Source organism: Tympanuchus pallidicinctus, unplaced genomic scaffold, assembly GCF_026119805.1.
Source record: "Tympanuchus pallidicinctus isolate F22 unplaced genomic scaffold, pur_lepc_1.0 scaffold16, whole genome shotgun sequence".
NCBI classification, from domain to species: domain Eukaryota; kingdom Metazoa; phylum Chordata; class Aves; order Galliformes; family Phasianidae; genus Tympanuchus; species Tympanuchus pallidicinctus.
The window spans coordinates 2,143,394-2,169,208 of NW_026294679.1; the positions used below are offsets into that span (position 1 = coordinate 2,143,394).

The window sequence follows — 25,815 nt, forward strand, 5'->3', positions numbered from 1 at the left end:
ACAGCAGTTCTGCCTCAAAACTGACCCAGCTTAAATGACAGAGTGTTTAAGGATGACAAACTGTACCAGGATGCTCACGTAACACGTGCTAAGGCTCTGAGACATCAGCATCACACACATAACAAATTGGTTTCCATTTGCCCCTTATTTTTCATATGCTGCTCTTCACTCCAAATCTGAGGACTTACATTAAACTCTTCCCGGAACAGTTTCCCTTCATCTGCTGATCGTATCCTTATTTCCTCTTCAAGATTTTCTACTGGAATAGGGAAATACTTCTTGGGGCCCGAAGGAGACCTGCTGAGCAGCATCACCCTTTGCTGTTCTGTCAGTTCAAGGAAAAATCAATGTTAAAACCACGTTCAGAACATAGTGATAAATTATTTTAAATGGCAAATTTGTATGCTGAAAGATGCCGAAATGCACTTCTCAAATGAAGCTCCAATGAGTTACAAAGCTGATTTTAAATGAAGTAAAAAACAAAAGCACAAGCCAAATGACTTCTTCAGGAATGCACGAGGCTCAAGCGGAACCACTACTGGTAAAAACAATATCTTCTGCACCTACACCTGATAAAGAGGCAAGGATTGTTTTTGGTTTTGTTTACAAAAGGAGAAGATTCCATTCCTCCTGCTGAGGAGCACTGCAGAAGCTGAGAGCTGCTTTGCAGCATAGCAGGGACCAGAGGGACCATTTCTGGTATTTATTACCTGCCAGAACCCCAGCGTGGAGCAGGTTCCTGCTTGGCCTTGGCAAACCAGAAGAGATGCTCTGGGTAGGCCAGGCCTGCAAAGGCAGCACAGGATCGGATCTCTGCTGTCACCCTCATCTTACAGCCACGAGAACCAGCATGGCCTCCAGGAACTCAAACATTTATCTCTCAATAGGGCTGGGAGGAATTAAGAGCCTGCTTCACTAAGACAAGTTTCACTTGCATCCAACAGCAAGCACAAAACTGGATTATCTCCCAAATGCTCCCTGCACACAGCATGGGGGGTGAAACTAGATGGTCATTATAGTGCTTTTCAACCCAGGCCATTCTATGATACGCTGGCATGATTTCTAGCAGCCAGGCTCCAACACAGCCATACCAGTGAGTCAGGACCCTGCATGGATGGGGCACAGGAAGCTCCCAGCAGGCTGCCATGGGCTCATGCACAGCAGCCAGCACAGAGCAGGAAGTCTGGGCTCTGTATATTTAGCAGCCTGACTTTCTCAATGACTGTTACTTCTAACCAACTCTTCTATTCAAATGTAGCATCATGGAGTTGACTGAAAGCACCAAAATAATTTTCTCACATTATTTTTTTTTTTCCCTTTGTTTTGGTAGAAAGAATTTCTAAGCAAGAAACGAACAGCTCCTACACACTGCTAGACTTGAACTTCCTGAGCCCCACAGAGCAATCAGCCCCAGGGCTCTGTGCTCAAGGAAGTAAAAGCAGCACATTCAAAGAGGCAAGGGGAACTGTTTATCTGTTCCTAGGAGTACTTTCTTTTGGCACAACTGCCTTGCACCTCTTCTCCATCCCATCCTCTTGCTTCTCTCTGCTTATGTGCAGGGACCAGCTGGTACTTTCACAGAGTGAATGAGGGGTTCTCCCTCTTTCTAGAAGAAATTCTGCAATTCTTTCTCCAAATCCAAAGACCACAGTGCCAAAAACTCAGATCTCAGTCAGCATCTTAACAGAACACTTCTAAACAGCTCAAAGAATGTTTACAAAGAAATATTTGCTGCATCACAACATGAAGTGAGAGGTGTTTAAACCCAACAGCTGGAAGTTAACAGAGAGATGAATAGATAAGACAGATAAACGTGGACTTCTGTTGTTTTATGTTGCTGCTTTTACTGTTGTCACTAAAAACTCGAATTTACATTATACAGTAAGCAGCAAACATAACTAATGACTGAAAAACTGAATTCTTGATTAACAAAGGAACGTGTGCACACAAACAACTCCCATAGGAAAGGAAAACAACCCCCCACCCCCCTTACCTTGCTCCTCTAAGATTCCATTTGGCATCTTCTTGTCACCAGAGCTCACCACAGCTTTCCTGTGTCTCCGGAACCTTAAACACACACACACACACACACACACCACGTTAAACTGAGAAACTACATTTAAAGGCACCTGGTGTTTTTCCAGCCCAGCCTTTACCAACCAGGTAAGCCTGGAGAAGCTGCTCCTGTTCATCATCCTGTGACCGGCAGCCAAGAGCAGAACCGCTCGCTCCCTGCTGCGATGAAGGCTGTGCACCCCACGCACGCCGTGCTTTCACTTCCTCATTAGATCAACCCAACGTGAGGCTGAGCAATGCGTGCACAGCTCCACACAGACATACCTGAAAAAATAGCCAGCCAACAGGATGAAGATGATGAACACCAGGAGCAGGATCAGCATGGAGGTCAGCAGGTCCTTGTGTAAGTTGTTCTCCTCTGTGGAGTCTGCAAATTGAAACACGGCTGACATGAAGCACCGCAGATGCAGACTGCCTTGTGCAGCACAGGATATCAGCAGTCTTTGGAGCACAATCATGTCCTGCACTTACTAAGAGCATCACAAATTATGTAATAGAAGCCAAACTGAAAAAGAACATTGGGGGAATTTTTTTTTTTTTCCTTCCAAGGTGCACAAACCGCTCCTGTGACGTGGAGATTTCTGGCTAGCAAAATCATAGAATCACAGAATGGCCTGGGTTGTAAAGGACCACAGTGCTCACCCAGTTCCAATCCCCTGCTATGTGCAGGGTCGCCAGGCTGCCCAGAGCCACATCCAGCCTGGCCTCGAATGCCTGCAGGGATGGGGCATCCACAGCCTCCTTGGGCAGCCTGTTCCAGTGCGACACAAGCTTAAGCAGTGCATGATGCTAAGTAACACTTGAAGCCTATTCAGGAGGTTTCCTTGTGCAAGCATCCTGTGCACAGCAGCTGCTGCTCAGCCAGCCAGAAATCAGCCAGGCATTACCTACTCCACAGATACAAGTGTCTACTTAAAGCACACGGAGCTCATCCAGTCTGATGCACCACGACAGATGTGGCAACAGACAGTAACTTCTACACCTGCCCAGAATGAAGACTACAGAAGAAATCTGTTACATCTAATATGAACTGCTGTTAACAGTGGCACTTTGCATTTCAGTTTCACTGCATTCACGCTTACCAAAACTCTTTCGTTTTGTTTGCTTGCAGCAAACGCTTTTTGAACAGTCCCAGCCACAAGCCTTGACACAAACAGTCACCACAAGAGTACAGCAGCCATGTACACCCACAGAGCAAGTCCTCCTAAGGACAGCAGCACTGCACCCAAGGGTGCAGCTCTTCCACATCCTGAACGAACACCAAAAGGAAGCAGTTAGATTTAAGATATGGGAGCAGGAGGTAAGTCAGAGTGTTAAAAAGAAACACCAAAAAGATGGGGAACATAAAACCCAGAGAGATGTGAGGTTACACTAACAGCACATGAAGGTACGGAGTCACTTGCTTTACCTGAGTCAGAGTAACAGGATGAAGAAAAGAAAGGCTACAAAACCTGATGTTTCACTGGTATCTAGAGACCAAACAGGCACTGGTGACAGAAGAGTCATCAGGACACAGCACTTGAGAGCCTTTCAGAAGTACTGTGGCAGGGAGTGCTTGGATGAAGCACAGCATACAGGGCCCTGTCCCAGCTGCTGAGTGGCGTGCAGCAATGCTGAGCCCCGTACAGAAACAGCACTCTTGACAAAGACAGAAACAGAAAGTACAGACCGGTCCTTCGCAGCCAAAATCTCCTCTGCTGCTTCTGACTGACAATTTCAGATCCTCTACAGCCAGGGCTTGGGGATTTCATCAGTTCTTATAACCAGTTTGGTTGCGAGGCACCCGAGAGGCAAAGAAATCCAGCACAAAGCCTGAGTCACGGGAAATTACATTTTCCCGCAGTCCCTCACACGATGCAAAATCCCCTGTCTCCTTTCTGAGGAGCTGACACATCTCACACCCCATTTCTGAGGCAGCTTTGGACATGTACCACCATGCAGCAGAGGCCAGGGCAGCCCTGCCAGCTGCTGAAGGAGCTCAGAACCTTTCCTATGGGAAGCTGAGCTTTGATACCACCCCATTCTTCCTCCTGGAACACGGGCACATTTATTGAGCTGCTTTGGTCTTGCAGGGCCACAGTAGGGGCTTCATGCTGCAGAGGCTGCACGTAAAGCATGGCATGTTTTCAAGTAGTTGCAAGTAGTTTAGTAGCTTGTGGTGCTAATAGGAATGGGAGGGTGGTTGGACTAGATGATCTTGCAGGTCGTTTCCAACCTTGCGATTCTGTGATTCTGGGTGATTCTTCCACATTTGCCTACACTATCTTATAAGCATAATCCAAAAGTTGTAAGAGGAAGCTCTGATATGGATTCACAGACAAAAAGCCCTTAGGCCCACAAAACCCCCCACAGACACGGATTTTAAAGGGAAACTGACCCACAGACCTGAAATATTTCTTTAATCAGTTGTGCTTCAGGAGCTGACAACTGAAGCATCAGTCAGAACACGGAGGAAAGGCCGGTGGTTTCTGAAGCTGCTCTGCCCACAGCCACCGCCAGGGAAACGTCCCACCACCCCAAGCAGCCCCAAACCACACAGCTTCCTGCTGACAGCAAACAGGGCTTTCCAGCTGGTGGCTGGCATCCCAGCAAGGGCAGAGATGGGCCACCAGAAGGATGGTGACACCCTCGTGGTCCCCCCACCGCCCACAGCTCTGCCCCACGTGCCCCCCACGCTGCTGTCACAGCCCTTTGCTGGCAATGCGTCACCGCTTCCTTCAGGCTTAGGATGTTCCCAGTTTTAGCGTGCCAGCACCAAAAACAAAACCGACCACAACAAAAGGGAACTAACAGCAGCACAAAGCATCCCGCCCTCCTCCTTCCCTGCTCCCCCCACACTTCTCCCTTCCTCATCCCTGGATCAGTTCCTTCGCATTTAGCTCTGGGGCTGAGAAGTGGCCCATGAATGTACGTGGAATTAGAACTCTTATTTTTTGTTTCCATTCCACAAAGGCTCAGCTACGTGACTTATTGTGGATTAGCAAGTCATGTATCTGAAATAAGTTGGGGATTTGACAAAGAGCAAGCAGAACATCATTCATCTGAGAGCGGGCTCCAACTATCCACAGCTCTCAATCTGCAGACAAGAAAATACAGATACAATCCTCATCTTTCCACAGCTCAAAGCTAACCACTCTCACCAACTTGTGTTACATTTCAAGTGCCTTCTCTTGTCATTTTTCAGGCTGTGCCACAACACAGCTCATACCCATCCCACGTGTACAGAGCGCACAGCCTGAATACCACACAACAAACACACAAGTAGGGAATGAAACTTCTAGCCCAATTTTAAGAGAGCTGTTTTGTCACCTGCAGGTACGGCAACATTGCTACACAGGCACTGCTCCCACCAGGGACACTTCCATCAGGAGCTTCTGGACACAGCTCTGCTGCAGATTTCAGCCCAGCCTGCACCAGATTGTGCACCCAGCTTGCCTAGAGAGCGTGCAAACATCAAGCAGTAATTTAGGAGCAACTTCAGAATGGAGGATCTACCAGGTAGGAGTGCTGAGCATCTTTCAACTCGCTGCTGAGCTGCAGGCACTGGGTATGCTGTTTGCATTGCTGTCCTCACGCTGCTCCTTGGGCTGATTTTGAGCTAAAGACACACCTGAGTGGCATACTTAGAGCAGAACTCTGCACTTATCACAGGCAGTTCTGATATCTCTGGATTGCATGTGAAAATGGAAGAATTTTGTTGTTTCTGTAAATATTGCTCCCAGGGAATAACTCCTTGGCATCTCAGCAGATTCCTACACATTGATCCCATCACTGTCAGTACAAGAGAACACATCGTATGCTCTGCGTTCCAGAGAAGGCTGTCACAATGATCAAGGGACTCAAGCACCTCTCCTAAGAGCTGAAAGGTGGCAGGACACGGGGAAATGGTTTTAAGTTCAGGGAGGAAAGATTGAGGTTGGATGTCAGGGGGAAGTTCTGTGCTGTGAGAGTGGTGAGGTGCTGGAACAGCTGCCCAGAGAGGCTGTGATGCCCCGTCCATCCCTGGAGGTGTTCAAGGCCAGGTTGGATGGGGCCCTGGGCAGCCTGGGCTGCTGTGAAATGTGGAGGTTGGTGGCCCTGCCTGTGGTGGGGGGTTGGAGCTTCGTGATCCTTGAGGTCCCTTCCAACCCAGGCCATTCTGTGATTCTGTGAAAGATCTCAATCTCAAAATATCAGCAGAAAACAGGGCAACAGAAGCTGCACATTTGTTATCTCCCAAGCTCCTGCTCATCTGATAGATTCATTACCCAAACATGTCAGTACTGATAGCAGAAAGGAAGCACAAAGAGGGGCATGAAACACATGAAGTGTTCATGCGGTAAACTCTGCTGACATTCAGTGTTTGGAAAGGACTTAAAAGCTCAGTAGTGCAATTCTGCCACTGCTTTCCCACTGAAATGACATGTCTGGTAGAACACAGCAAGGAGAGGTTAAAAAAAAAAATGCAGCCATGATTAATACTGGATAACTAATTAATCCTTAACGAACCAGTCGGCGTTTGCTACGGACAGCATCATCTGTAAGCAATTTGTTAGGCGTATTTGATAGTGCAAGGTCCTACCTACTTGAAAGATAGATGTAAACCAACATAAATACTGATCTACATTGACAACTTCTCCAGTAAATGAAGGTGCAGTAAAAGACAACATTCTGGTTTTACAAAAAGGAAAATTCACGGTAGCAATTTCACAGTACTCCCATATGAGGAAAAGCTGCGTAACACCGATTGTGCACCCGTGTTTAGAATAAAAAGACTGCGATTCAGCAAATGTTTTAACAATTCACCCCGCTAGAATGAGGACATGCAATAAATTACAACTGTTTTTCTCATAATCAAATGCACCACATCTCTTTGGATCATTCAGCAAACCCGCATGCAAAATGAAAGCTCTTCTCAGTTACCTCCACATCCATTCAAGAGTCTTCTTAATACTCTAATCAGAATTATTTTAATTAAAAATATTGTGTTAATTCAATGGCTATTAAAAGTCTAGGATAATTCTACTATCTTGCAACCCTCTATACAGCATTGTATTTTCTATGTGCACATATTTGTTTAAACAGACAAAACCTCTCCTCACAGCACAGCAAGGAAGGCTTTGATAGTTCTAAAAAGCAGTTTAGTTGTACTGATCATTTCTAACCCGGATCACTCAAATGAAGGTTTAATTAAGACATGATTTCTTTTACCCACATTACCATATTCACAGTGAACACAATACTGCAGGAAAACATGAATCAAAGAACCATAGGATGGCTTGGGTTGGAAGGGACCTCAAGGATCATGAAGCTCCAACCCCACTGATGCAGGGCTGCCAGCCCTCATATCTAATACTAGAGCAGGCTGCCCAGGGCCCCATCCAACCTGGCCTTGAAGGTGAACAGCATCTAGGAGCAAACTCCCTTTTTACTCAGTTTATTAAAGTATTCTCAGAAGCAGCAGAGCTCACAAGCTGCTCCTTTTTCCCAATTCCCACACTGTTACACACTCAGACAAATACTAACACCTTGCTCTTACACTGCTCCAAGCACCAGAGAAGAAGCAAGGCAAGGACAACCACTTGACAGCATCACAGCAGAGCTATTTACTAGCAGTTTCATACTCAGCTACATTTGAATTGATATAAACATTCTACATCATCTCAAAGCTGTAAGCAAACAACAGAATCACAGAATGCCCAGGGTTGGAAGGGACCTCAAGGATCATGAAGCTCCAACCATCCTGCTGCATGCAGGGCCACCAACCTCCACATCTAATGCAAGACCAGAAACACAGAAGTTTTCTCCATTGCTGCTTGAACCCCTTCCTCCTCTAACCAACCCTAAGGTTTGCTGGTGCTGGTATGCTGAGCACCAACTCCTGAACTGCTTGCCAATGTGAGCCATCCCACCACCAGCCATGCCTGGCACCGGACTCCTGCTTGGCTTCCTGGCCGCCACACGGCCATAAAGCTCACAGGCAGAATGAAAACAACTAAAAGAAAACAACACAGAAATGCCTTCCTATAAAGACAGGGCATCAACAACAGAAGTCATCACGATTTCACAGGCTATTTATATGGAAAACAATCAGCTTGATTCTCTTTCAGCCCAGTCCATAGAGAAGCCATTCATACCCAAATCCACCTCTGATGTGAGTTGCAAGCCAAATCCTCAACAGATAACTGCTGTCAGTCAATCAAGACCCACCAGTAGCATGGGCAGGTGGAAGGCACCAAGCTATGTTTGGGAAGCAAAAGAGCAACAAGCAACTGAAATTTGACATCCAACTACAGAAAGTAACACCAGCATCAATGATCTTTAAAATACACATATCTGTCTTGAGCCAGCCCCTCTATGGGACTGCAATGGGTTAGGACAGCTATAGGAGGCCTTGGAGGAAAAGGAAGAAATTTGAAGGAGAAGAATTAGTGAGGTGGAACAGATGTGGTGGATTGGTGAGTAGAAGTTTCCCTTGGGCCTTCACAAAAACCTCTTCTATTTTCACATGAGCTCATCTTACGCAGGATGCTGTGCTCTTATCCATCTCAAGTCTTTCCTTAGATAGCTCATAGGACTGAAAACACGGAATACACACAAAAATTCTAGTTGCTCACAATGTTTAGCTATACCACCTTGCCTTTTAAACAATCAACTCTTCATTTCATTTCATTATATCAGTCTCCAAGTCCCGTCACGCCAACCTCATATGTCAGCAACATACTGCACTTCCCTGATACTGGAAACAGAAAGTAAACCGTAGGACACCAATAAAACACATCAAATTGATGTCATCAGGTAAGATTAGAGCATTAGTGGTGTCAAAGTCCCGCAAAAATACTCATGATGCCACTGCAGGGACCTCACCTGAAGTCCCTTCCACCCCTGCTCCCATCCTCACGAATTAAATGCTGTCCTTACTTGTAGTGCTGGTGGGTTTGGGTAATTCAGTTCCATTTGGTGGTAAAGCTCGCACAAACAGAAAGCTAACACAGAGCAGCAGGCATGGACAGGGCTGTTCCATCCTGGATCTGAAAGAAAACAAAAGCATGTGATGAATTTTGAGGTCAAATTGCTTTGTTTCAGAATCAAAATTAAAAGAAATAAACCAAAACAAAACAGTGCTCACTTTGGAAGAGGAAAGAGTTAAATCTCGCTTTATACCCTCCATTGCCTCATCACTTGACTTTCAATTTTGATGTGAAGAGGAAGGAAAAACTACAAGTTGCTGCATTAAGAATTCATGACAAAAGTCCACGAAGAGGAAGACAGCGCTCAGACATCGCTGAAAGGCAGCTGTGGAAATGGAGCCAGAAGAGCTGTTCTGCACCAGCGACCCACAGCACACAGCTACACTGCAGCAATGAACCCAGGAATCATTTCCAAACTATAAAGTACCAGGCTCTGGAATCACGAGCATAAGAGCCCATCAGAAGTAGAGCACATGTTGGGTGGTTCCTGTCTTGACTGCAGGTTTGATGCTGGGGCTCTAGAACACATTTCTGTATTTTCTTATCTTACATTTTCTTATGTTTCCATCCACACACAGAGTGTCACAGATGCATTCTTTAGGAGAACACTTGTCACAGCTATCAGCCTATGGGTATAAAACATCCCAGCAGAGCATTCCAACGACACAACACTTTATGCTTTGTGAGATCAGAAGATAATTCCCTGAGTACCACAGCATCACAGCATGGCCTGGGTTGCAAAGGAGCACAGTGCTCATCCAGCTCCAACCCCCTGCTGTGTGCAGGTCACCAACCAGCAGCCCAGGCTGCCCAGAGCCACATCCAGCCTGGCCTTGGATGCCTGCAGGGATGGGGCATCCACAGCCTCCTTGGGCAACCTGTGCCAGTGCCTCACCACCCTCTGGCTGAAAAACTTCCTCCTCATACCCAACCTCAACCTCCCCTGTCTCAGTTTAAAACCATTCCCCCTTGTTCTGTCACCATCCACCCTCACAAGCATCTGCCCCCCCTCCTGTTTATCCGCTCCCTTCAAGCGCTGGAAGGCCACAATGAGGTCTCCCTGGAGCCTTCTCTTCTCCAAGCTCAACAAGCCCACCTACCCAGTCCCTAAAGAACAGGTGAATTACAAAGGCTGCACCTCAGCCAGCAGGGCCAGCCTAGCCTGATTTTCGTGGTGTCTTTGGCAAAACCCTCCTGAGCTCTGTGTGCTGTACTGCACAGACAGCAGAATGTGGTCAGGCAGTGGTTCTCCATCCGCGGCCAAAATTACAGCAACAGTAATACCGTGCAAAAAAGCTCCTGATGTTATCAGTGTAATATATTTAACAGTACAATTTCCACAGGATATTATATAGCACTGCTTAACAACAGACCGAAAACACACACAGGAACTTCGCAGTCATTACAACTGTGATAGAGTCCCTCCTTTCAGCACAAAATGGGTAAATCCCACAGCCTCAAGCCCCATAACACAGATAGCTTCTGGCTTTTCCAACCTTAATGACTCTATGATGCCATATCAGCAGATTGGACACCTTACACTCCTCACAGCACTGCTGGTACTTTATGGATGCACTCACTGTGTCAGACACCTTGCATCTGTTCTCTTGGAAGTGCAACCTGCTTACACATTCAGGGCCCCAGATTTATCAGAAATAAACGCATCTACATGACAATGAAAATTCTGGGATCACCCCTTTGTCTGAAGCTATGATTAAGTGCTTTGCACTGCTGCTTGCTGAAGGAGGAAGGATCAAAGCTGACAGCAAATGTAGGGGCAGATGCAGCACACTGAGCTCCGTGCGCCCAGGCATTGCGCTCTGTATCTCTTGTTGCACTGCAGTGAGAGGTCAGCAAGTTCCAACAAGACACAACAACATGGAACGTTTTACAGCATATTTATCTCCTCCATAAGCTCAGTGGCATACAGTTACTGCAGGACCTCAGCTACAGCATTTTCTGATGCCAAAACTCAACTTGGACAGACCCAGCAACGCTTCCTTTTCTCAAGGAGGTGCAGTGCTGAGACATACTGTTAAAAAACAGCAAAAACAAAACAACTCATCTCTGGAAAGGATAGGTAAGTGGAAAGGCACCTTAGACAAGGAACCATATACAACAAAAGCCTCTTGCTGATAAAATCAGAAAGGAAGAAATAGGGGAGTGAGGTGTTCACTGCCATTATCACAGGGCTTCCAGGCAGCCCAACGCTGTCAAGGCACAAAGCCATCTCCTGCCTGCAAAAAGCAACAGGGGCTGCTTTGGGAACTGCACTTTTGTCTGCTGGTGTGCCTCTACATCCACTCCTTATTTCATGGGTATTCAGCTCAGGTGTTTCAGTTCTAGCAGTGTGGAATCACATTTTTGTATTACAGGATTATGAGCTATTCCTGATGAGCTAAAGCTCCAAAAAGGCAGAAATCTGCCAGCAACTCCTGCAACAATTGCAATTCTCGCAGTCTGCACTGTTACAGAAAAATGATTCCACGTCCCATTCGATAGCATGATAAAGAAAAAAAAAACCATCACTGTAAAACTGCACAGCAACCACAAACCCTGCCATGCTTAAGATGAAGATGCCATCCCAACATCAGTCTGGCTCAGAACCCTGCAAGGACACAGCCCTGCCCAGCGCTCGGTCTAACTCCATGCATGAGCTCCTTCACAGCGCCTGCATCTTCCTAAAGTGGAATCAAAACAGCAAAGCTTCCCATCCAACCAAGAGGATGGTGTAGAGACATTTCTCCCCAGGCTTTAGTATCATACAGCAAGTCTTCAGCTTGGTGCCAAATAGATTCTGCAGCCTAGGCACCAGGAGCTCAGTGCTTTCAGCCCACAGTTATGTTCTGATCCACAAAGCCCCAGGCCAGCCCAGTGCTTTGGAGGGCAGAGCACCCGCCTTGGGCAGCACCCAGCTACGACTTCACTTACACACAGCTGCGTGACTCCAATCCTGGTTGGATTTTATTGCTGCATTAAGTCATAAGGCTGATAAGGGAATACGAGCGCTTACAGCACGGTAAGGATAATCATTCATTCCATCGTGTATTTTTCCTAAACAACCTGACAAAGAAGTGCACCTTTCCAGCACAGATGTCAACTACAAAACTCTGAGAGTCACATCTGAGAGATCAGCATAGAACAGATGAAGTGCCAGGTATTCCAAGTGAAGAATACAGAACTCGCTTTGAAACCCACCACCAAGGATTTGAAGGCAAGGGAAGCAGGGATCTGCGTGAAGGTGAACTCCAAAGCTGTGGCTCCAAGATGCCCTTCTTATTTGGGTATCTTCAAATAATGCTGCTTAACCTGTGGTTACATCTGAAGCACCAAAGGACAATTTCAAGAAGTTGGATAGCAGTTGAACGTTTTGATCTGCCTTAAAAACCAGGAATTTGGAAAGAGAAAATAAAGTCATCAAGTATCTTTCCTTTGTTTTTTTGTTGTTTTTTTTTGAATCCTTGCGATTCAATCTGGCTCAGACAATGAATATCTCCTAAAATCCCTGAAGAGAAGGACTTGAGATTGGTTTTGCCTGCGTTTGGCTTTGTGTGCAATTGACAGACAGGCTGCCTCAAAACTGAAAGCAACATCTGGCTGTCGGCAGCAGCTCACGCTGATCACAGCAGAGGGGGGAGGAAATACAACACTGGAAATATAAAGAAATGCCTTTAGATACACACATACAGTAACATCTATACAGCATGCACGTACAGACACAGAGCTGCTCATGCAGGCAGTGCAGCAGCACAGAGGGGCTCGCTAAGTTCTGCACGAGCTAATGGAGCTGGATCCTCTCTCTTGCTGTAATAACACCCGGAAACAAAAAAACCCACCACAATTAAAGACTGCACTATGAACCAAAATTAGCAACCTGAGCTACTCAGAACACCTGGAACTTCCCTCCCAGCCCCTTTTTAAAGTGCCAGAAGCTGTGATGGATGACCAGCAGGAGCGCAGCTGCACGCAGCCAGCACAGCAAGGCTCTGCCACGGCCCCAGTGCAGAGGGAGCACTCCCTCTGCTGCCCCTCAGTGCCAACTTACAGACAATTGCACCCTAAAAACTTCTCTGTTCATAGCACACTCATCATCATTTCTGTTGTATGTATCTAAATACAGATACTGCTACAGAGCTCTTCAGAAACAGCACAGGAATGGAGGGAGTAAATACCTACAGAGAGAATTTAATACAACTGCTCACAAAATCACATCTGACCAAAACAGCTCCTGACGTGCCTAGAATAGGTGCAACACAGGCTTTTAAAGCAGACTGAAAGAATCAGATTAAAGACTACAAATTAAAGCAGCCACTTACATGTAAGCAATCGAGCGAGGCAAGGTAGCAATTAGCCAACTAAAATTAATTTTCATTTAGAATAACAAAGCCTGATGGACCATCTCATAGTCCATTCACAATTTTTTTTTAATTTTATTTTTTAATTGCTTGGCTTTTTAGTTTTGCTCCTCACCAGTACTGGATTGAAAGCATCGTGAAGATACGTGATGAATTATATATAAAGATGACTGCTTTAGATTTAGTGTTCCAAACCAAGAACATAAACTGTCACTGCGGCCTTAGTTTGGGAAAACGGTGATATATTCACGTGGTAATCATTAATACGTGAGGTACCATCGATCAGGATGAAGTTAGCTAGCAGTTCCAGTCTATAAAACAGCCTGCCATAGATGACGCAGCAGCTAACGCAGTCTGTAGCTGTGACATTGCTTATAGCTGTGATAAGCATTAATGCTTTCTCCCAAAGCTCCAAAACCACAGAATGTCCCAACCCATGGGAGGGACCCATGAGGACGAGCAAGTCCAACTCCTGGCTCCACACAGGAGCACCCAAACATTTAACCTTACGCCTGCTGACCCAACGTTAACGCACTGAGGATATCACCTTGCAATCTGCTTACCTGATATACAAACAAGTGTCTAAACAGCCTCAAAAACTTCAAATAGAATTCCTGTAGATCCTCCTGTTATAAAAAAAAATAAGCCAAGCAAGCAAAAAAAAAAAAAAACAAAACCAACATATCTATGTCAATTAAGGATCCTCTAATAATTTTTAAATATTCGTATCCATTAAGTCACGAACGGAGGTTTGAAGCACAAAGGAGGAAGTTTCAGCAACTCCTATCTAACACTAAGTGTAAAGTCCCATGATTTCAGTGCAATTAGTGCAATGAGTCACATCTTACATGGGTTTGCAAGAGGATTAAAATCTAAATATAACCATTCTAGCTGTGAAAGAGTTGAACAGCACAGCTGAGCTTTGCAGCAGATCCATGACAGATCACCTCTGACTCTATGACAGGTTTGTCTGAAGCGTGCATCTGAATCCCAGCAACACCATGCAGCCCTCAGCTCTGCAGCCCAGCCCTTCACCTGTCTGCCTTTCCTTGTAGGGTTAATTGCTGCTCTCCGAGCACAGTGCCATCACACTATTATTCTTGGTATGCTTCTCATAAAGCAATGCCTGAGACCAGGCCAAAAACTACAGCACCTGCAGGAGCCACAGGATTGATGCTTCACAGCACACTGTGGCACTTCGTACCCATCTGTCCAACTGCTTCCAAGGCTTTATGCTATTTCACAGAATCACAGAATGGCCTGGGTTGAAAAGAACACAATGCTTATCCAGCTCCAACCCCCTGCTGTGTGCAGGTCACCAACCAGCAGCCCAGGCTGCCCAGAGCCACATCCAGCCTTGAATGCCTGAAGGGATGGGGCATCCACAGCCTCCTTGGGCAACCTGTGCCAGTGCCTCACCATCCTCTGGGGGAACAACTCCCTCCTAAAGTTCCTCCAATTTCATTGTCTGGGGCTCACAGAATCACAGCAGTATGAAGGGACCTCTGGGGACCATCAAGTGCAACCCCATGCTGAAGCAGGTTCTCAGCACTAGGTTGCAAACAAAGGTAAGCAGACTGCTCCCCAGAGCACGTCTACACAACGCCCTCTGTGTTCTGACCAACAACTCGTGGCCCCACAAGCTTCCAGACAGCCCCTATGGGGCTCAGTCTGGTGTGCAGTGTGAATTCACACAGCCCATGGGTGTGAGGAAACATCCATCTTCCGTGAAACTCTGCCTCGTCCCATCTGTGCAGCAGCTGAGTTGCCATGTCGTGACACACAAGTGGAGCTGCTCAGGACCCTCCCCTCTACCTGCTGCCAGCGTTCCCACCCAAAGCCCCAGGAAGATGGCTTCTCTGTGACACCTACAGCAAAAAACCTACAGGCGTTCTGTGAGGCTGCAAAGGAGCCGAGCAACGTCAACTCTGCAAAAACAGAAGTCTCTCAGAAACCAGAAACTTCATCAGAAGTCACTTCTTCTCTTTTCAGACACAGGGAGAGACGCTGTTCCTCTCCTGAGTAGGAATTTGCAGTCCTTCCCCCCATGCAGCAATTCAGCACTGATGCTCCATACAGCAGCAATCCTGACCCGAACTGCCAGCTCCAAAACAGGCCGTGCTCCGCTGCACCACAGCTGCAGGGGCTGTGCAGCCAACTGGCAGCCCTCCATGCCATCTCTGCATCCCTTGAGCTCGCCCAGCAGCCACCCAGGACCCTCCTTTGCTCACCATCCTCACAGCAGTGCCTACACCCAGGCAAAGCACCACAACAGCTGGAGAAAAACTTCCCAAGCCAAGGAAAGCTGGATCAGCCATCTGAGGTGTTTACAGCTGCACCGCTTCTGTAAGCAGTGTGACATCCATGACACCCAGCTTCTCACCCTGACTGCATGGACTTGTTCCCTTTCTGCAGCACCACTATCACCATCTCCTTGCTGGTGATATGCTCAGCCACTAAAGTGGTTTCTGCAGTGCAGGTCAGGCTTTTAGTGAGCTAAGCACCACGCTGGGCTTGTACAGAAATGCCTCACCAAGAGCAATTTTATATACAGAAAAGCCAAAAGCCAGCCCTCCCTTGTCCTGTGTTTGCTTGCACAAGAGAGCATTCTACCAGCATTTTGACGAACATAACCTCAGCTTTTAGAGCATACAGAGAGGAGCAAACCAACCCAAAGACAGCGTGGGAGGAAAGGCCTCATCTTATTTTTAACAGAGAAGGTTTACAAAACCCCTGAAGCATCACTTTGTGCCATCGTTCCCTCTGCTACCACTAGAAGTTCTCCACCATCTAGAGGCCAAACCCCAAGAGAGCAGTTCAAGTTTTGGGATGCTCAGCACGGCACAAACCACGTCCAGATAACGAGTTTTCAAGTTGAAAAACCCCAGGCAGCCCCAGGGTGAGGAGCAGCTGTAACCCTGGCCAACAGTGCTGTCAGTACCAGAACAGCTGTGTATCCACAGCAGGGCCCTGCCATGGAGTTCTGAGTGGAGATGCAAGCATGGGAAAATACAACAGTGAAAGGAGAAGGAAAAACACTGGATTATTTTAAACAGTAGATGCTGTCTACCATTCAGTCTGCGCCACAGCCATTTCACAGCCCTATTCCATACCCAATGTGTGTCTCTTGCTGCATCAATATTCACTGTCTGTCCTTCTGGGTCTAATTTTAGACAAATAAAGACCTTTGCAGCAAGGTTCTGATTTGAATACTTACCATTTTACCTGCAAGCTCACAAGAGGAGTAAGTTCACAAGCACAGAAACATGGAGAAGGGAAGGACCAGCCCCCTCAGAGCACCAAGCAAACATGCAACACAGGCCAACAAAGGTTGGATGTCTGTAAAAAATCTTACAGGAACAAATACTGCAGGATAAACACCCTGACTCATTCTAAAGACTCATGAATACCTTCTATAATACCAAGCAGTTGCCACCTACACCCCAAATTCATTATGCTTTACTGAATACACACGCAGACCCTTTGCATTTACATTTTTGCAACTTCTAGTATCTCTTTTCTTCCCTGTAGGCCTGTACAGGAGACTGAAGTGACAAATTGGGGTCACCTTTCCCCATGCGTTGTCAGCAAATCAATTTGCAACGCTTTTCAGACAGAGTTCATACGTAAATTAGGCAGCATGCAATCGATTTGCAGGAGAAACCCTGGAGCAGCGGAGTGAAACACCAATAAAATCTTACAATTAACTTGAGAAGTTGCCTTTTGTTCCATCCCAGCGGTCCTTTTATTCTTCAGATGCAGAAAACATATCATCATACAGATGCTCCCTTGTACTGGATCCATATGAATATTTAAAATCAGTCCTTGAGAACTGAAACTAATTGCATACAATGGAAAACGTGTATGGGAGGATTACAGGCAGCACAATGGCCAGATTAAACCCTTGTGTTTCAACAGCAAGGTATCTGATTTTGGAGGAAAGGAGAGCAGGAAGAAAGAAAAACAAACCAAAAGCAGAAGTATATGCTCAGTCTGCATCTTCAAAGAGGCCAGATGAGGAGAACACCATGTCTGCATACTTGAGACTTCACTCATACACATACAGAAAAACTTAGGCAGCAACTTTATGGCTTAGAACCATCGAGCCCAGAAGGGCTTGAAAATCTCACGGGTTGGCTTCACAATACAAAAATCAATGAAGGAATGAATGACCTCCCATCCTATCGCTGTTACCTGGGAAAGCAGTGAGGCCAACTCTGAGCCTCCTGTCCCCACAAGACTGCTGCTCCACAACCTGCACAGCTTTGTTGCCCTTCTCCAGATGCGCTCTGGAGCTCCCATTAAAAAGTGGTAACTCTGTGACTCAGTGTCTCACCCAGCAAATGCAGACCTCCGGGTGCAGCAGGGATGCAGGAAGGTCCCCCAGTGGTGCCCAGCAGGCTGGATGCAGCACTCCCTGCTCAGACCCCAACACCAACGCTCTCCACCAACCAGCAGCGCCGTCTGCCAATTGAGATGCATAAGGAGCAGTGACAAAGCCAGTGGAGCAAGCTGTGCCAGATGTTGAACTTGTGATCCAGACAATTCCACTCAACACCTGCTTTGTGACTGCTGTCGTACCTTAACAAGGCAGCAGCGCACACAGGGATTCATCCAACAGCTGTTGCTGTAGTTAGGTGCTGGCTGGGCATGTAGCAAAACTGCTCCTCCAATTATTTACGTGAAAGGCACAGCTGTAACTGGGACAGACAGCTGCAATGGGGACAGGCAGTAGCTTGGGGTCCTCCAGCTCCCCTGTTCTAAGTCACAGCGATGGCTGGGCTGCTCCCTTGGCACCGGGGCAGCTGCAGGCAGCTCCTTCCCTGCACCATTCCCCAAGACAGCAGATGTATTTACTTTATATAGCTTAATTTATGACAAATAGCAGCAGCCTTGATTTAAAAATCAGGCTTTGGGACATTAAACACATTTGAATTTCTCATCTGTTACTAAGTCCTTTGCCCACTAATAGGCCACTTCTCCCAGAGAGATCATCCCCAATGCAAATATTTAGGGATGCTCAAGTTCTCTACAGACTAGAGCCTCAAAAAATAAACAGAACCATGTATCTACAATTCAAACTAAACTAGCAAGCCTCTGAGATGTTTGAAATGTAAAACCCAAGTCCCAAGCCTGCAGCTTAGTTTGTGTGCTGTGCTCAGGGACACAAGCTCCACAGCGCAGGAATCACTTTCTCAGGGCAAGTTAAGGCTTCCTGGGGAAGGAAGGACATTATTCTCTGCTCTAGACCTAAAAAGAAGAATTTGTATCATAAAGGAGGAACAAGAAATAAAAGTTAACTCAAGAGCAAAACACCGCTGCAGAGTGGGAGCGCCACCAGGCAGACAGTGGCAGGAGCACACAGCTCTGCAATGCTGCAGCAGAAGGGTGCTGTGCTGCAGGAGCTTCTCCTCCTCCCTGCCGTTTCACCACCGATGCAAAGCCCCAGAGCTGTGCCACATTAACCCCCCCAACCCTCCAGCTGAGCCCTGCAGGAGCAGCTGCTGAGAAGCACCCAGGGCACTGCTGAGGCAGCACTTCCCCTCTCCTAGGCATATGGCTATGCAAGGAGATGGCACAGAAGAGCAATGCATCAGTGGGATTTCTCTGTTTATGCAGGTAACCCAGGTGTGCAGTTCAAGCAAGCATCACCACAACATTTCAATAGGTTGTGCAATGCCTTAGCAAAATGCTGTGACCTTGCTTCCTGCACAGAGGCATCCATACCACGCAGCACACTGCTCACTAATTGCCTTCAGAAGCCTCCTAGAGAGCAGCCAGGGGCAGGAGCAGCTGTCTATCCTGTTAGCTAAGAGCCTGCATGATGGGGCCGAGAGACAGGCAGCTCAGAGAAGGGACAAGACTTGGGGTCCAGAAATACACCACACTGTTAGGCACTCTTAAGTATACACTGCTGATAAGTTTCCCTACAGTGAGTTTATTAAAAACAATAAGAAGCTTTAAGAGTACTCCCACTCAGCCCCATCTCAGCTTTATAGCCCTGCAACGCTTTGGTACCTGGTGGCATAAGAGATAAGGCAGCCAGCACTGAGCTGCCTGACCCCAGTGCACTGACCCCAACCCTCTGACTGCCACACAAAGCAGCCCACGAGGAAGCTGCTGCTGCACACCTGCCCTGGGTAGATGTGCAGTGTCCCGTGCAAAGGGCAGGATGGGGGGAAAAAGTGAATTTATCTTCTGAACAGAATGAGGTTCTTTCCATTACCCTGCTAGGTATTACCAAAAGAGAAACACAGCATCAAAACAAGGAAATGCCTTCCAAACCCACACCTTACACTGAGGTCCTATCAAAACAGCAAATTACCCCAAAGCTGTTTCCCTAGTGACGCAGAAACCTGCTTCAGACATATCTCTTTGTGCCACTGCTCACAAGGAGCGATGCAGGACATCCAGCAAGCTGGTCTGCAGGCCCTATCTGACCAACAGATATAAGCTTACAGATTTTAACAAGCATTTAAAACGTATTTTCAGCGACAGCCACCCGTGTTTCTACTCTATGAGGCCGTAAGCAGGACTAAGCACTGAGGTGGTGCAAAGCTCCTAAGGAGCCCTTTCCCAACAGCACTAGGCCAGGGAGTCAAATCAGAAATTCAGTCCTATGCACTAAGGACAATTTGTGCCATTTCAAATCCCCAGGTCTGCCTGCCATCCCCAGCCCTTCATGCCATCAAGAGCCACGCAGATAACAACTCTTCCTCCTTAACTTCTACCTCATGTCAGCTGGATTCCATTTTTTTCTTCCGAGCGGAAACATAAATTTCATTACTGGATCATCATTAAACTTCTCACTTCTTTGCCTTTTTGAACACCAGCAATTCACTCTGAAAACACAGATGGCTTCCACCCGGCCTTACATTTGCCTAAACGTGCAAGTAGGGAAGAGCTCCCACAGCACAAAGCATGGACAACTGGTCACGCCAACATCTTCCAGGTGCTCCTGTCCTCGGCTCTTGAAAAGCCAGATTTACACCTGCCTTTACTAACAGCTTCCAGCAAACAGCACGTGGGTCACCATCGGACCCAAAGCACATCCCATACATCCCCACCTCCTTTCCATCCAAAAAACACACAGCAGCATCTGAGCATCACACACACAAATTCCACCAGCCTCCACCTCTTATCTGCAAGAACTTAAGCAGGCAGTAATTAAGCCAAGACAAAGCAGAGCAATAAAACACAAGCTATGCAGTGTGCTGTGAGTGCTGGAGAACCACCTGAAGATCATGATTTCTTATGTAAGTAAACAGAAAGCTTTCCTTCAATAATTGCTCTTAATTGCCCTGCTTTTTTCTCCTGAAACTCCCATGTAATTAGTGATAGGACTTGAAGGAATGGCCTCAAGTTGCACCAGGACAGATTCAGGTTGGAAGGCAGGAGAAACTTCTCCAGAAGAGCAGATGGGTGCTGGAATGCACTGCCCAGGGAGCGATGGAGTCACTAACCAAGAAGATGATCAAGGAACATTTGATGTTGTACTGATGGACATGGTTTAGTGGGAAATATTGGTGGCAGATGGATGGTTGGACTGGATGGCCTTGGAGGTCTTTTCCAACCTTGGTGATCCTATGATAGAATGCCCCATGACAAAGTTTCTGCACTGACCAGTCCTCTGCTCCTTTCCACTCAATTTGGTCTTAAAAGAGGGGGAAAAAAGCAAGATATCTTGCTTCCAAGCTGCAAAAGCAAGGTGCCTGTGAGCCTGCCAGCTGGCATCCTCCTGCTGGTCCTGGCACCCCTCAGTCCACTCATTACAACTCTTTAAACCAAGATTCTAACACCCACCTCTAAAAGAAAGAGGAAACAATATTCAAAAGCCACCTACTGCATTACTGAGACACAGGAAAGTGATGGCTGGGAACACCTGAGCCACACAGGAGCAGAACCCTCAGCCAGCACAGTGCATTTTCACACCGCCATTCTGCAGAGGGAACACAGGCACGCACCAGTCAGTGCTCTGCCCCTCCTCAATTGCCACCACTTCTTTAAAACACTTCTCCTTAAGGTGCCCTCCAAGAATGCTGGGTGTTCTGTGGTACTACCAGGGTGCACGTCTGCAGCCTCTTTAGCATGCCAGAGATGCAACTTGCAAATGTGAGAAAGATGGGAAGAGACTTCATTCTTCACAGTATATAGAGTTATTAATTGCACTCGTTAGCAGGAAAAAAATAATCTAAATTTCCCAGAGCCTTAAAAAACATTTGAGCTGATCCACACAGCAAATGTTCTCCTCTCAAATGTAAAAGAAAGTGGTGAAAATGAGGTAAAACTGCTGCAGAGCAGACACTCCTTAAGTTGGTTCTGTACCTACACGCACGCTAACGGAAAAGGCAATGATACATAGCAAGAGAATTAAAGACGATTAAAAACTGTAATAAAGGAAGAGAAGTCCATGCAAATTTTATCAGGTCCTGTAGTCTCTAAAATCACCAAAGCCCTCCTGAGGCTGAGCACTGCAATGAAGATGGCTTTGATTTAAAGGCCTCCCCGTAACGCAATAGCTCTCAGATAAACGTGAATGTAGGTCAGGGCTTCCCCGCACTCTCCAACACACGTGCTGCTCACCCCAACTGCAGCAACATCTCTGGCAGAGCTGCAGCAGCTTTTGGGACATCACACCACAGACGCCTCATTCACTTGGTTGTTTGATGTTGGTCTAAAGATTTCTATCAGGACCTCTCAGTCTTCGGTGCCACACGAAGAACGGTCTGTACTACAGAAATAAGTTTTCCAGTCAACCGTGGCATTGATTACAAACTAAAATCATTGCAACTTGTGTAGTAAGATTCTTTTTGAAAACCGTAAGGACAAATCAGCAAGACTGCTCATCACTGCTTAAAAAATATATATGACAACGAGCACATATTTGTGGGATTTCACAAACAAAATCTGCAGCATTAGGCGCCCGCAGCTTCACGGCTGTGCAAGTCCCACATTGCACTGCTTTAGCAAAAGCAGGCTGCGTCCTCATAAATATGCAAGATAACTGCAGAGCCTTCCCAAGACTTCAGTTGTCTGCATATTCAGAGAAAACAACCTGGTTTAGGCCTTCTTCCAAAAACGCTGATTTGCACGCTACGCTGACTTCTGCCCATTTAATGCTTCCTATTGCCATGACAGCGCACTGTACCACGCACCCAGAAAGGACAAAACTGTGCCAGAAGATGCAAGTTGTCTGAAAAGCACGCATCCACCAAGGAAAAGGTGAGGAAGAGCCGTTATAAGCACTGACTGCACGGCCAGCCTGTAGGTACCCACACCTTTACCTTCATCTTGGTGTGACTGCAATTCCAACACTGCCAGACCTCTCCATCCAAGAGATTTAAACAGCAATAATAATAAAAGCAGAGGTGCTCCTGAGGGGGGCTTGAAGGTCTGCTGTGTAACAGCTGCTCCTGCAGCCTATTACTGCTGTCCTCCTGCAGCTCCCACTCCCAGCTCCATAGCAGACACAGCACACGGCACGCACCCCTTCTGCTGGCAGGCATTAAACACTGCTGAAGATCCCAATTTGATTTACACCAAATGAGCACAATGAGCATTTGCATACGCACGTGGCCAAATTTTAAGCGACAGCCATCCCTGCAAGTGCTGCTGTTTTAGAAAGCTATGCCTCAAACACTGATGCACAACGCAGCGCTGAAGCCAAGCTTGCACGACGCCGGCCATGCAAAGGCTGAACACCAACAGAGAGGCACAGCTGCAGACTTGGGTAGATGGGGGCACATCCCCATCCTTGTTCAGGCCACCTCGCTGCCAAGCCCACAGCTCCCCAGCTTCAGTTCAACCTCACAATATTTCAGTGGCACAGGAGAACAGTGTTAAGTATATAAAATGTATGCACAGCCTCCACAGCCACAAATTAGTTTCATTGCTGCCTACACACTCCACAATCACATTCACCACTTCAGAAACCCGAACACAAATTGAGCTTTTCTTGCCCCAAACACGAGGAGAGAATTATAAATTAAATATCACCACTATAGTTAGAAAATAAGCTCTCTCTCCACTGTGGTTATAATTACAGAAGTGTCAAAACAGCTTGAGCTTCCTGGGATAAATAAGTATTATCTGCAGCAAAAACATTTAAGCAAGGCATATTCTCACCTACATTAACAGCTAGTGTGGGTCCAAAAAAAACCCTTCCCATGAAAAGCCAGTGTAAGCACAAGGCATCAGCCCCAGCTCTCATCCCTGGGCTGTCCCAGGACACTTCTAGCCCATCCATTTCATACCATCACAGAAGCCTCCAGGTTGGAAAAGCCCTCTGAGATCCCCAACCTACTCCTACTGCCCGTGTCCCTAAATGGAACCACGGGGTCATTAGGGTTGGAAAGACCTCTCAGATCCCCCAGCCCACCCTCACCATGCCCACTGCCCACGTCCCTCACTGTCACATCTCCACTGCTCTTGAACATCTCCAGAGATGGCAACCCCACCAGTTCCCCACGCTGCCAGCCCTCAGTCAATCCGGAGAAGTGGGTGGGTGTGTTTGATCTTTGATCTGACACGTTGACTTTTTATTTTCCTTCATGGGTATTTACGTCCTGTTGGCTTCCAATGCTGAGCAGCAAGACGTGCACACCTATCCCCCCAAGGGAGGCCCAGCCTCTCCTTCTGGGTGCACACCCGTGACGTGCAGTGCACAATTTTTTCCTTTAATCAGACTGCAGCGAGCAGAGATGACTCCCAGCATCTCAGCAAAGCCACCATTCCAAGCAACACTCATCACTTTCAGTACTTCGCTATTTATCAAAAGGATTCATGGCTCAAATACACAAACAAAAATCAATCCCAAAGAAATGGAGCGGCATCCCGAATGTAACAGCTGCAAAATGTAGAGCACGGAAGATGTGAATCTCGACGCGAGTTACTTGGGCTTTACCACAGCCAGGGAAAAAGCAGGACGCTTACATGTCATACACGGATCTCACAGCACAGATCTGTGGCTCAGCTCTTCACAAAAATGAGAACTACATGCAAAACAAGCAGCGTTTATGTATAAACAGCTGTCAGAGAACACAGCCGTGAGGCAGGAGCAGTCATTTCTAGGACTTTCAGGTCTTTTCCTTCCCTTTATATACTCCTATCACCTCTCATTCCTTTAATCAACATGAAGCATCCTGCTCATCTGAAAGCAAGCAGTTCTTTATTTGGCAGTAGGGGAAGGCATCACCCATACCAGAAAAGCATGGCACTGAGGCAATCCACCAGCGCTCAGAGCGGAGCAGGAGGCTTGGCATCCTCCAATACAGTCACCTTAACTGTGACCAGAATTGTGAATTGTTTAGCTACTTTTATGGTGAATAACTTGACAAAATTTCATTTAGGAACGTTATCTGCTGGAATGCAATTAGACAGTACCCCAAAGCAGGCACTGCCTACGCGCAACAGGTACTTAATGGAAGTCTTTGCTTTCCACATGCATGCTTATGGCAATGGAAGTGGTAAGCCTGTAATACTTTCCTGCTCCACTCTTGTTAACCAAGGGATTACAATCCGTTCACATCACTGTTTTCGCAGCCACTTAAGCTAGGACAGCCAATTCATATTCATTGAAATTCTTCAAGCCAACTCAGCAAAGACCTTGAAATCTAGGCCCGCAGCGTTTAAAATAGCTTTAAGTATTAGTGGGGGCTGTTTTCGATGCGTGTTTATATAGGCTCATGGGTAATACAATAATCCAGAATACTTAGGAGGACTTAGTGGCAAATTCACAGAGCATTCTCCAATACGTCCAAAAAGATGTAGAAATGTTCCATTTTGATGTTATCTCGGTAAATGTTCTTGGGAAAAAAATACTTCAAACACTCGAGTGAAGTCTGAAACGCACCTCTAACACTTGTTAAACGCCCCTGGAGCACCGAGCAGATGCAGCACAACCCCAGATCACAGCAGTCATTAGGTAGCTCTCCTTTACAAGTGCAGGCAGAGGTTTTTCTCTATCCATTAACAACAGGGAGCTACACAGGACTGCATACAGCAACACCAGGTAGGGGTCAGCTATACTGACTTTGGACATGAAAACAGAGCTTTTTAACTGCTCACATATCGGGAACAGCCAAGGCTGAAGCTCAGCAGCTGCACAACAGCCACAGTTTTACGCAGCACTCAGTCAAACCACAGCACAGCAGACCTGAAACACGTGGTTCTCTACTTTCAGGTATCCATTGCCAGCATGCGTTTGGAGCAACTGCTTACTTTGCAATTTGGGCAACTTAATCCCTGGTTCTAATCTCACAATGGCAATGAGAATGTTTGAAATCATATGTTTGACTGAAATGATGTACAGATAATACTTGTCCTATCTGTACAGTTGGAAAAGCCATCCCCATTCTCGGGAAGGAAATGGAGCTAACCTAACCAAGCACAATATTTCTTCTAGGCATAAACAGAGGAAAGCCACTGCAGTCCTC

The 25,815-nt window shown here is 46.7% G+C and overlaps 1 protein-coding gene across 7 annotated transcripts in view; it reads right to left on the minus strand.

The window, feature by feature from the left end:
* Window positions 1-25,815, minus strand: part of PTPRE (protein tyrosine phosphatase receptor type E) — an 82,687-nt gene that overhangs the window by 24,843 nt on the left and 32,029 nt on the right. For 4 of the 7 annotated variants that reach the window (XM_052677028.1, XM_052677027.1, XM_052677029.1 and 1 more), the window contains exons 2-5: window positions 8,977-9,086; window positions 2,341-2,443; window positions 1,994-2,067; window positions 189-325 (exon numbers count right to left, since the gene is read on the minus strand). In XM_052677028.1, coding sequence (XP_052532988.1) covers window positions 189-325; window positions 1,994-2,067; window positions 2,341-2,443; window positions 8,977-9,079 — 417 coding nt within the window. In that variant the 5' untranslated portion in view covers window positions 9,080-9,086. Of the gene's footprint in view, window positions 1-188; window positions 326-1,993; window positions 2,068-2,160; window positions 2,272-2,340; window positions 2,444-3,158; window positions 3,302-8,976; window positions 9,087-13,944; window positions 14,154-25,815 lie in introns of those variants that run through there. The other 3 variants (XM_052677026.1, XM_052677025.1, XM_052677031.1) reach the window with 3 other exon arrangements.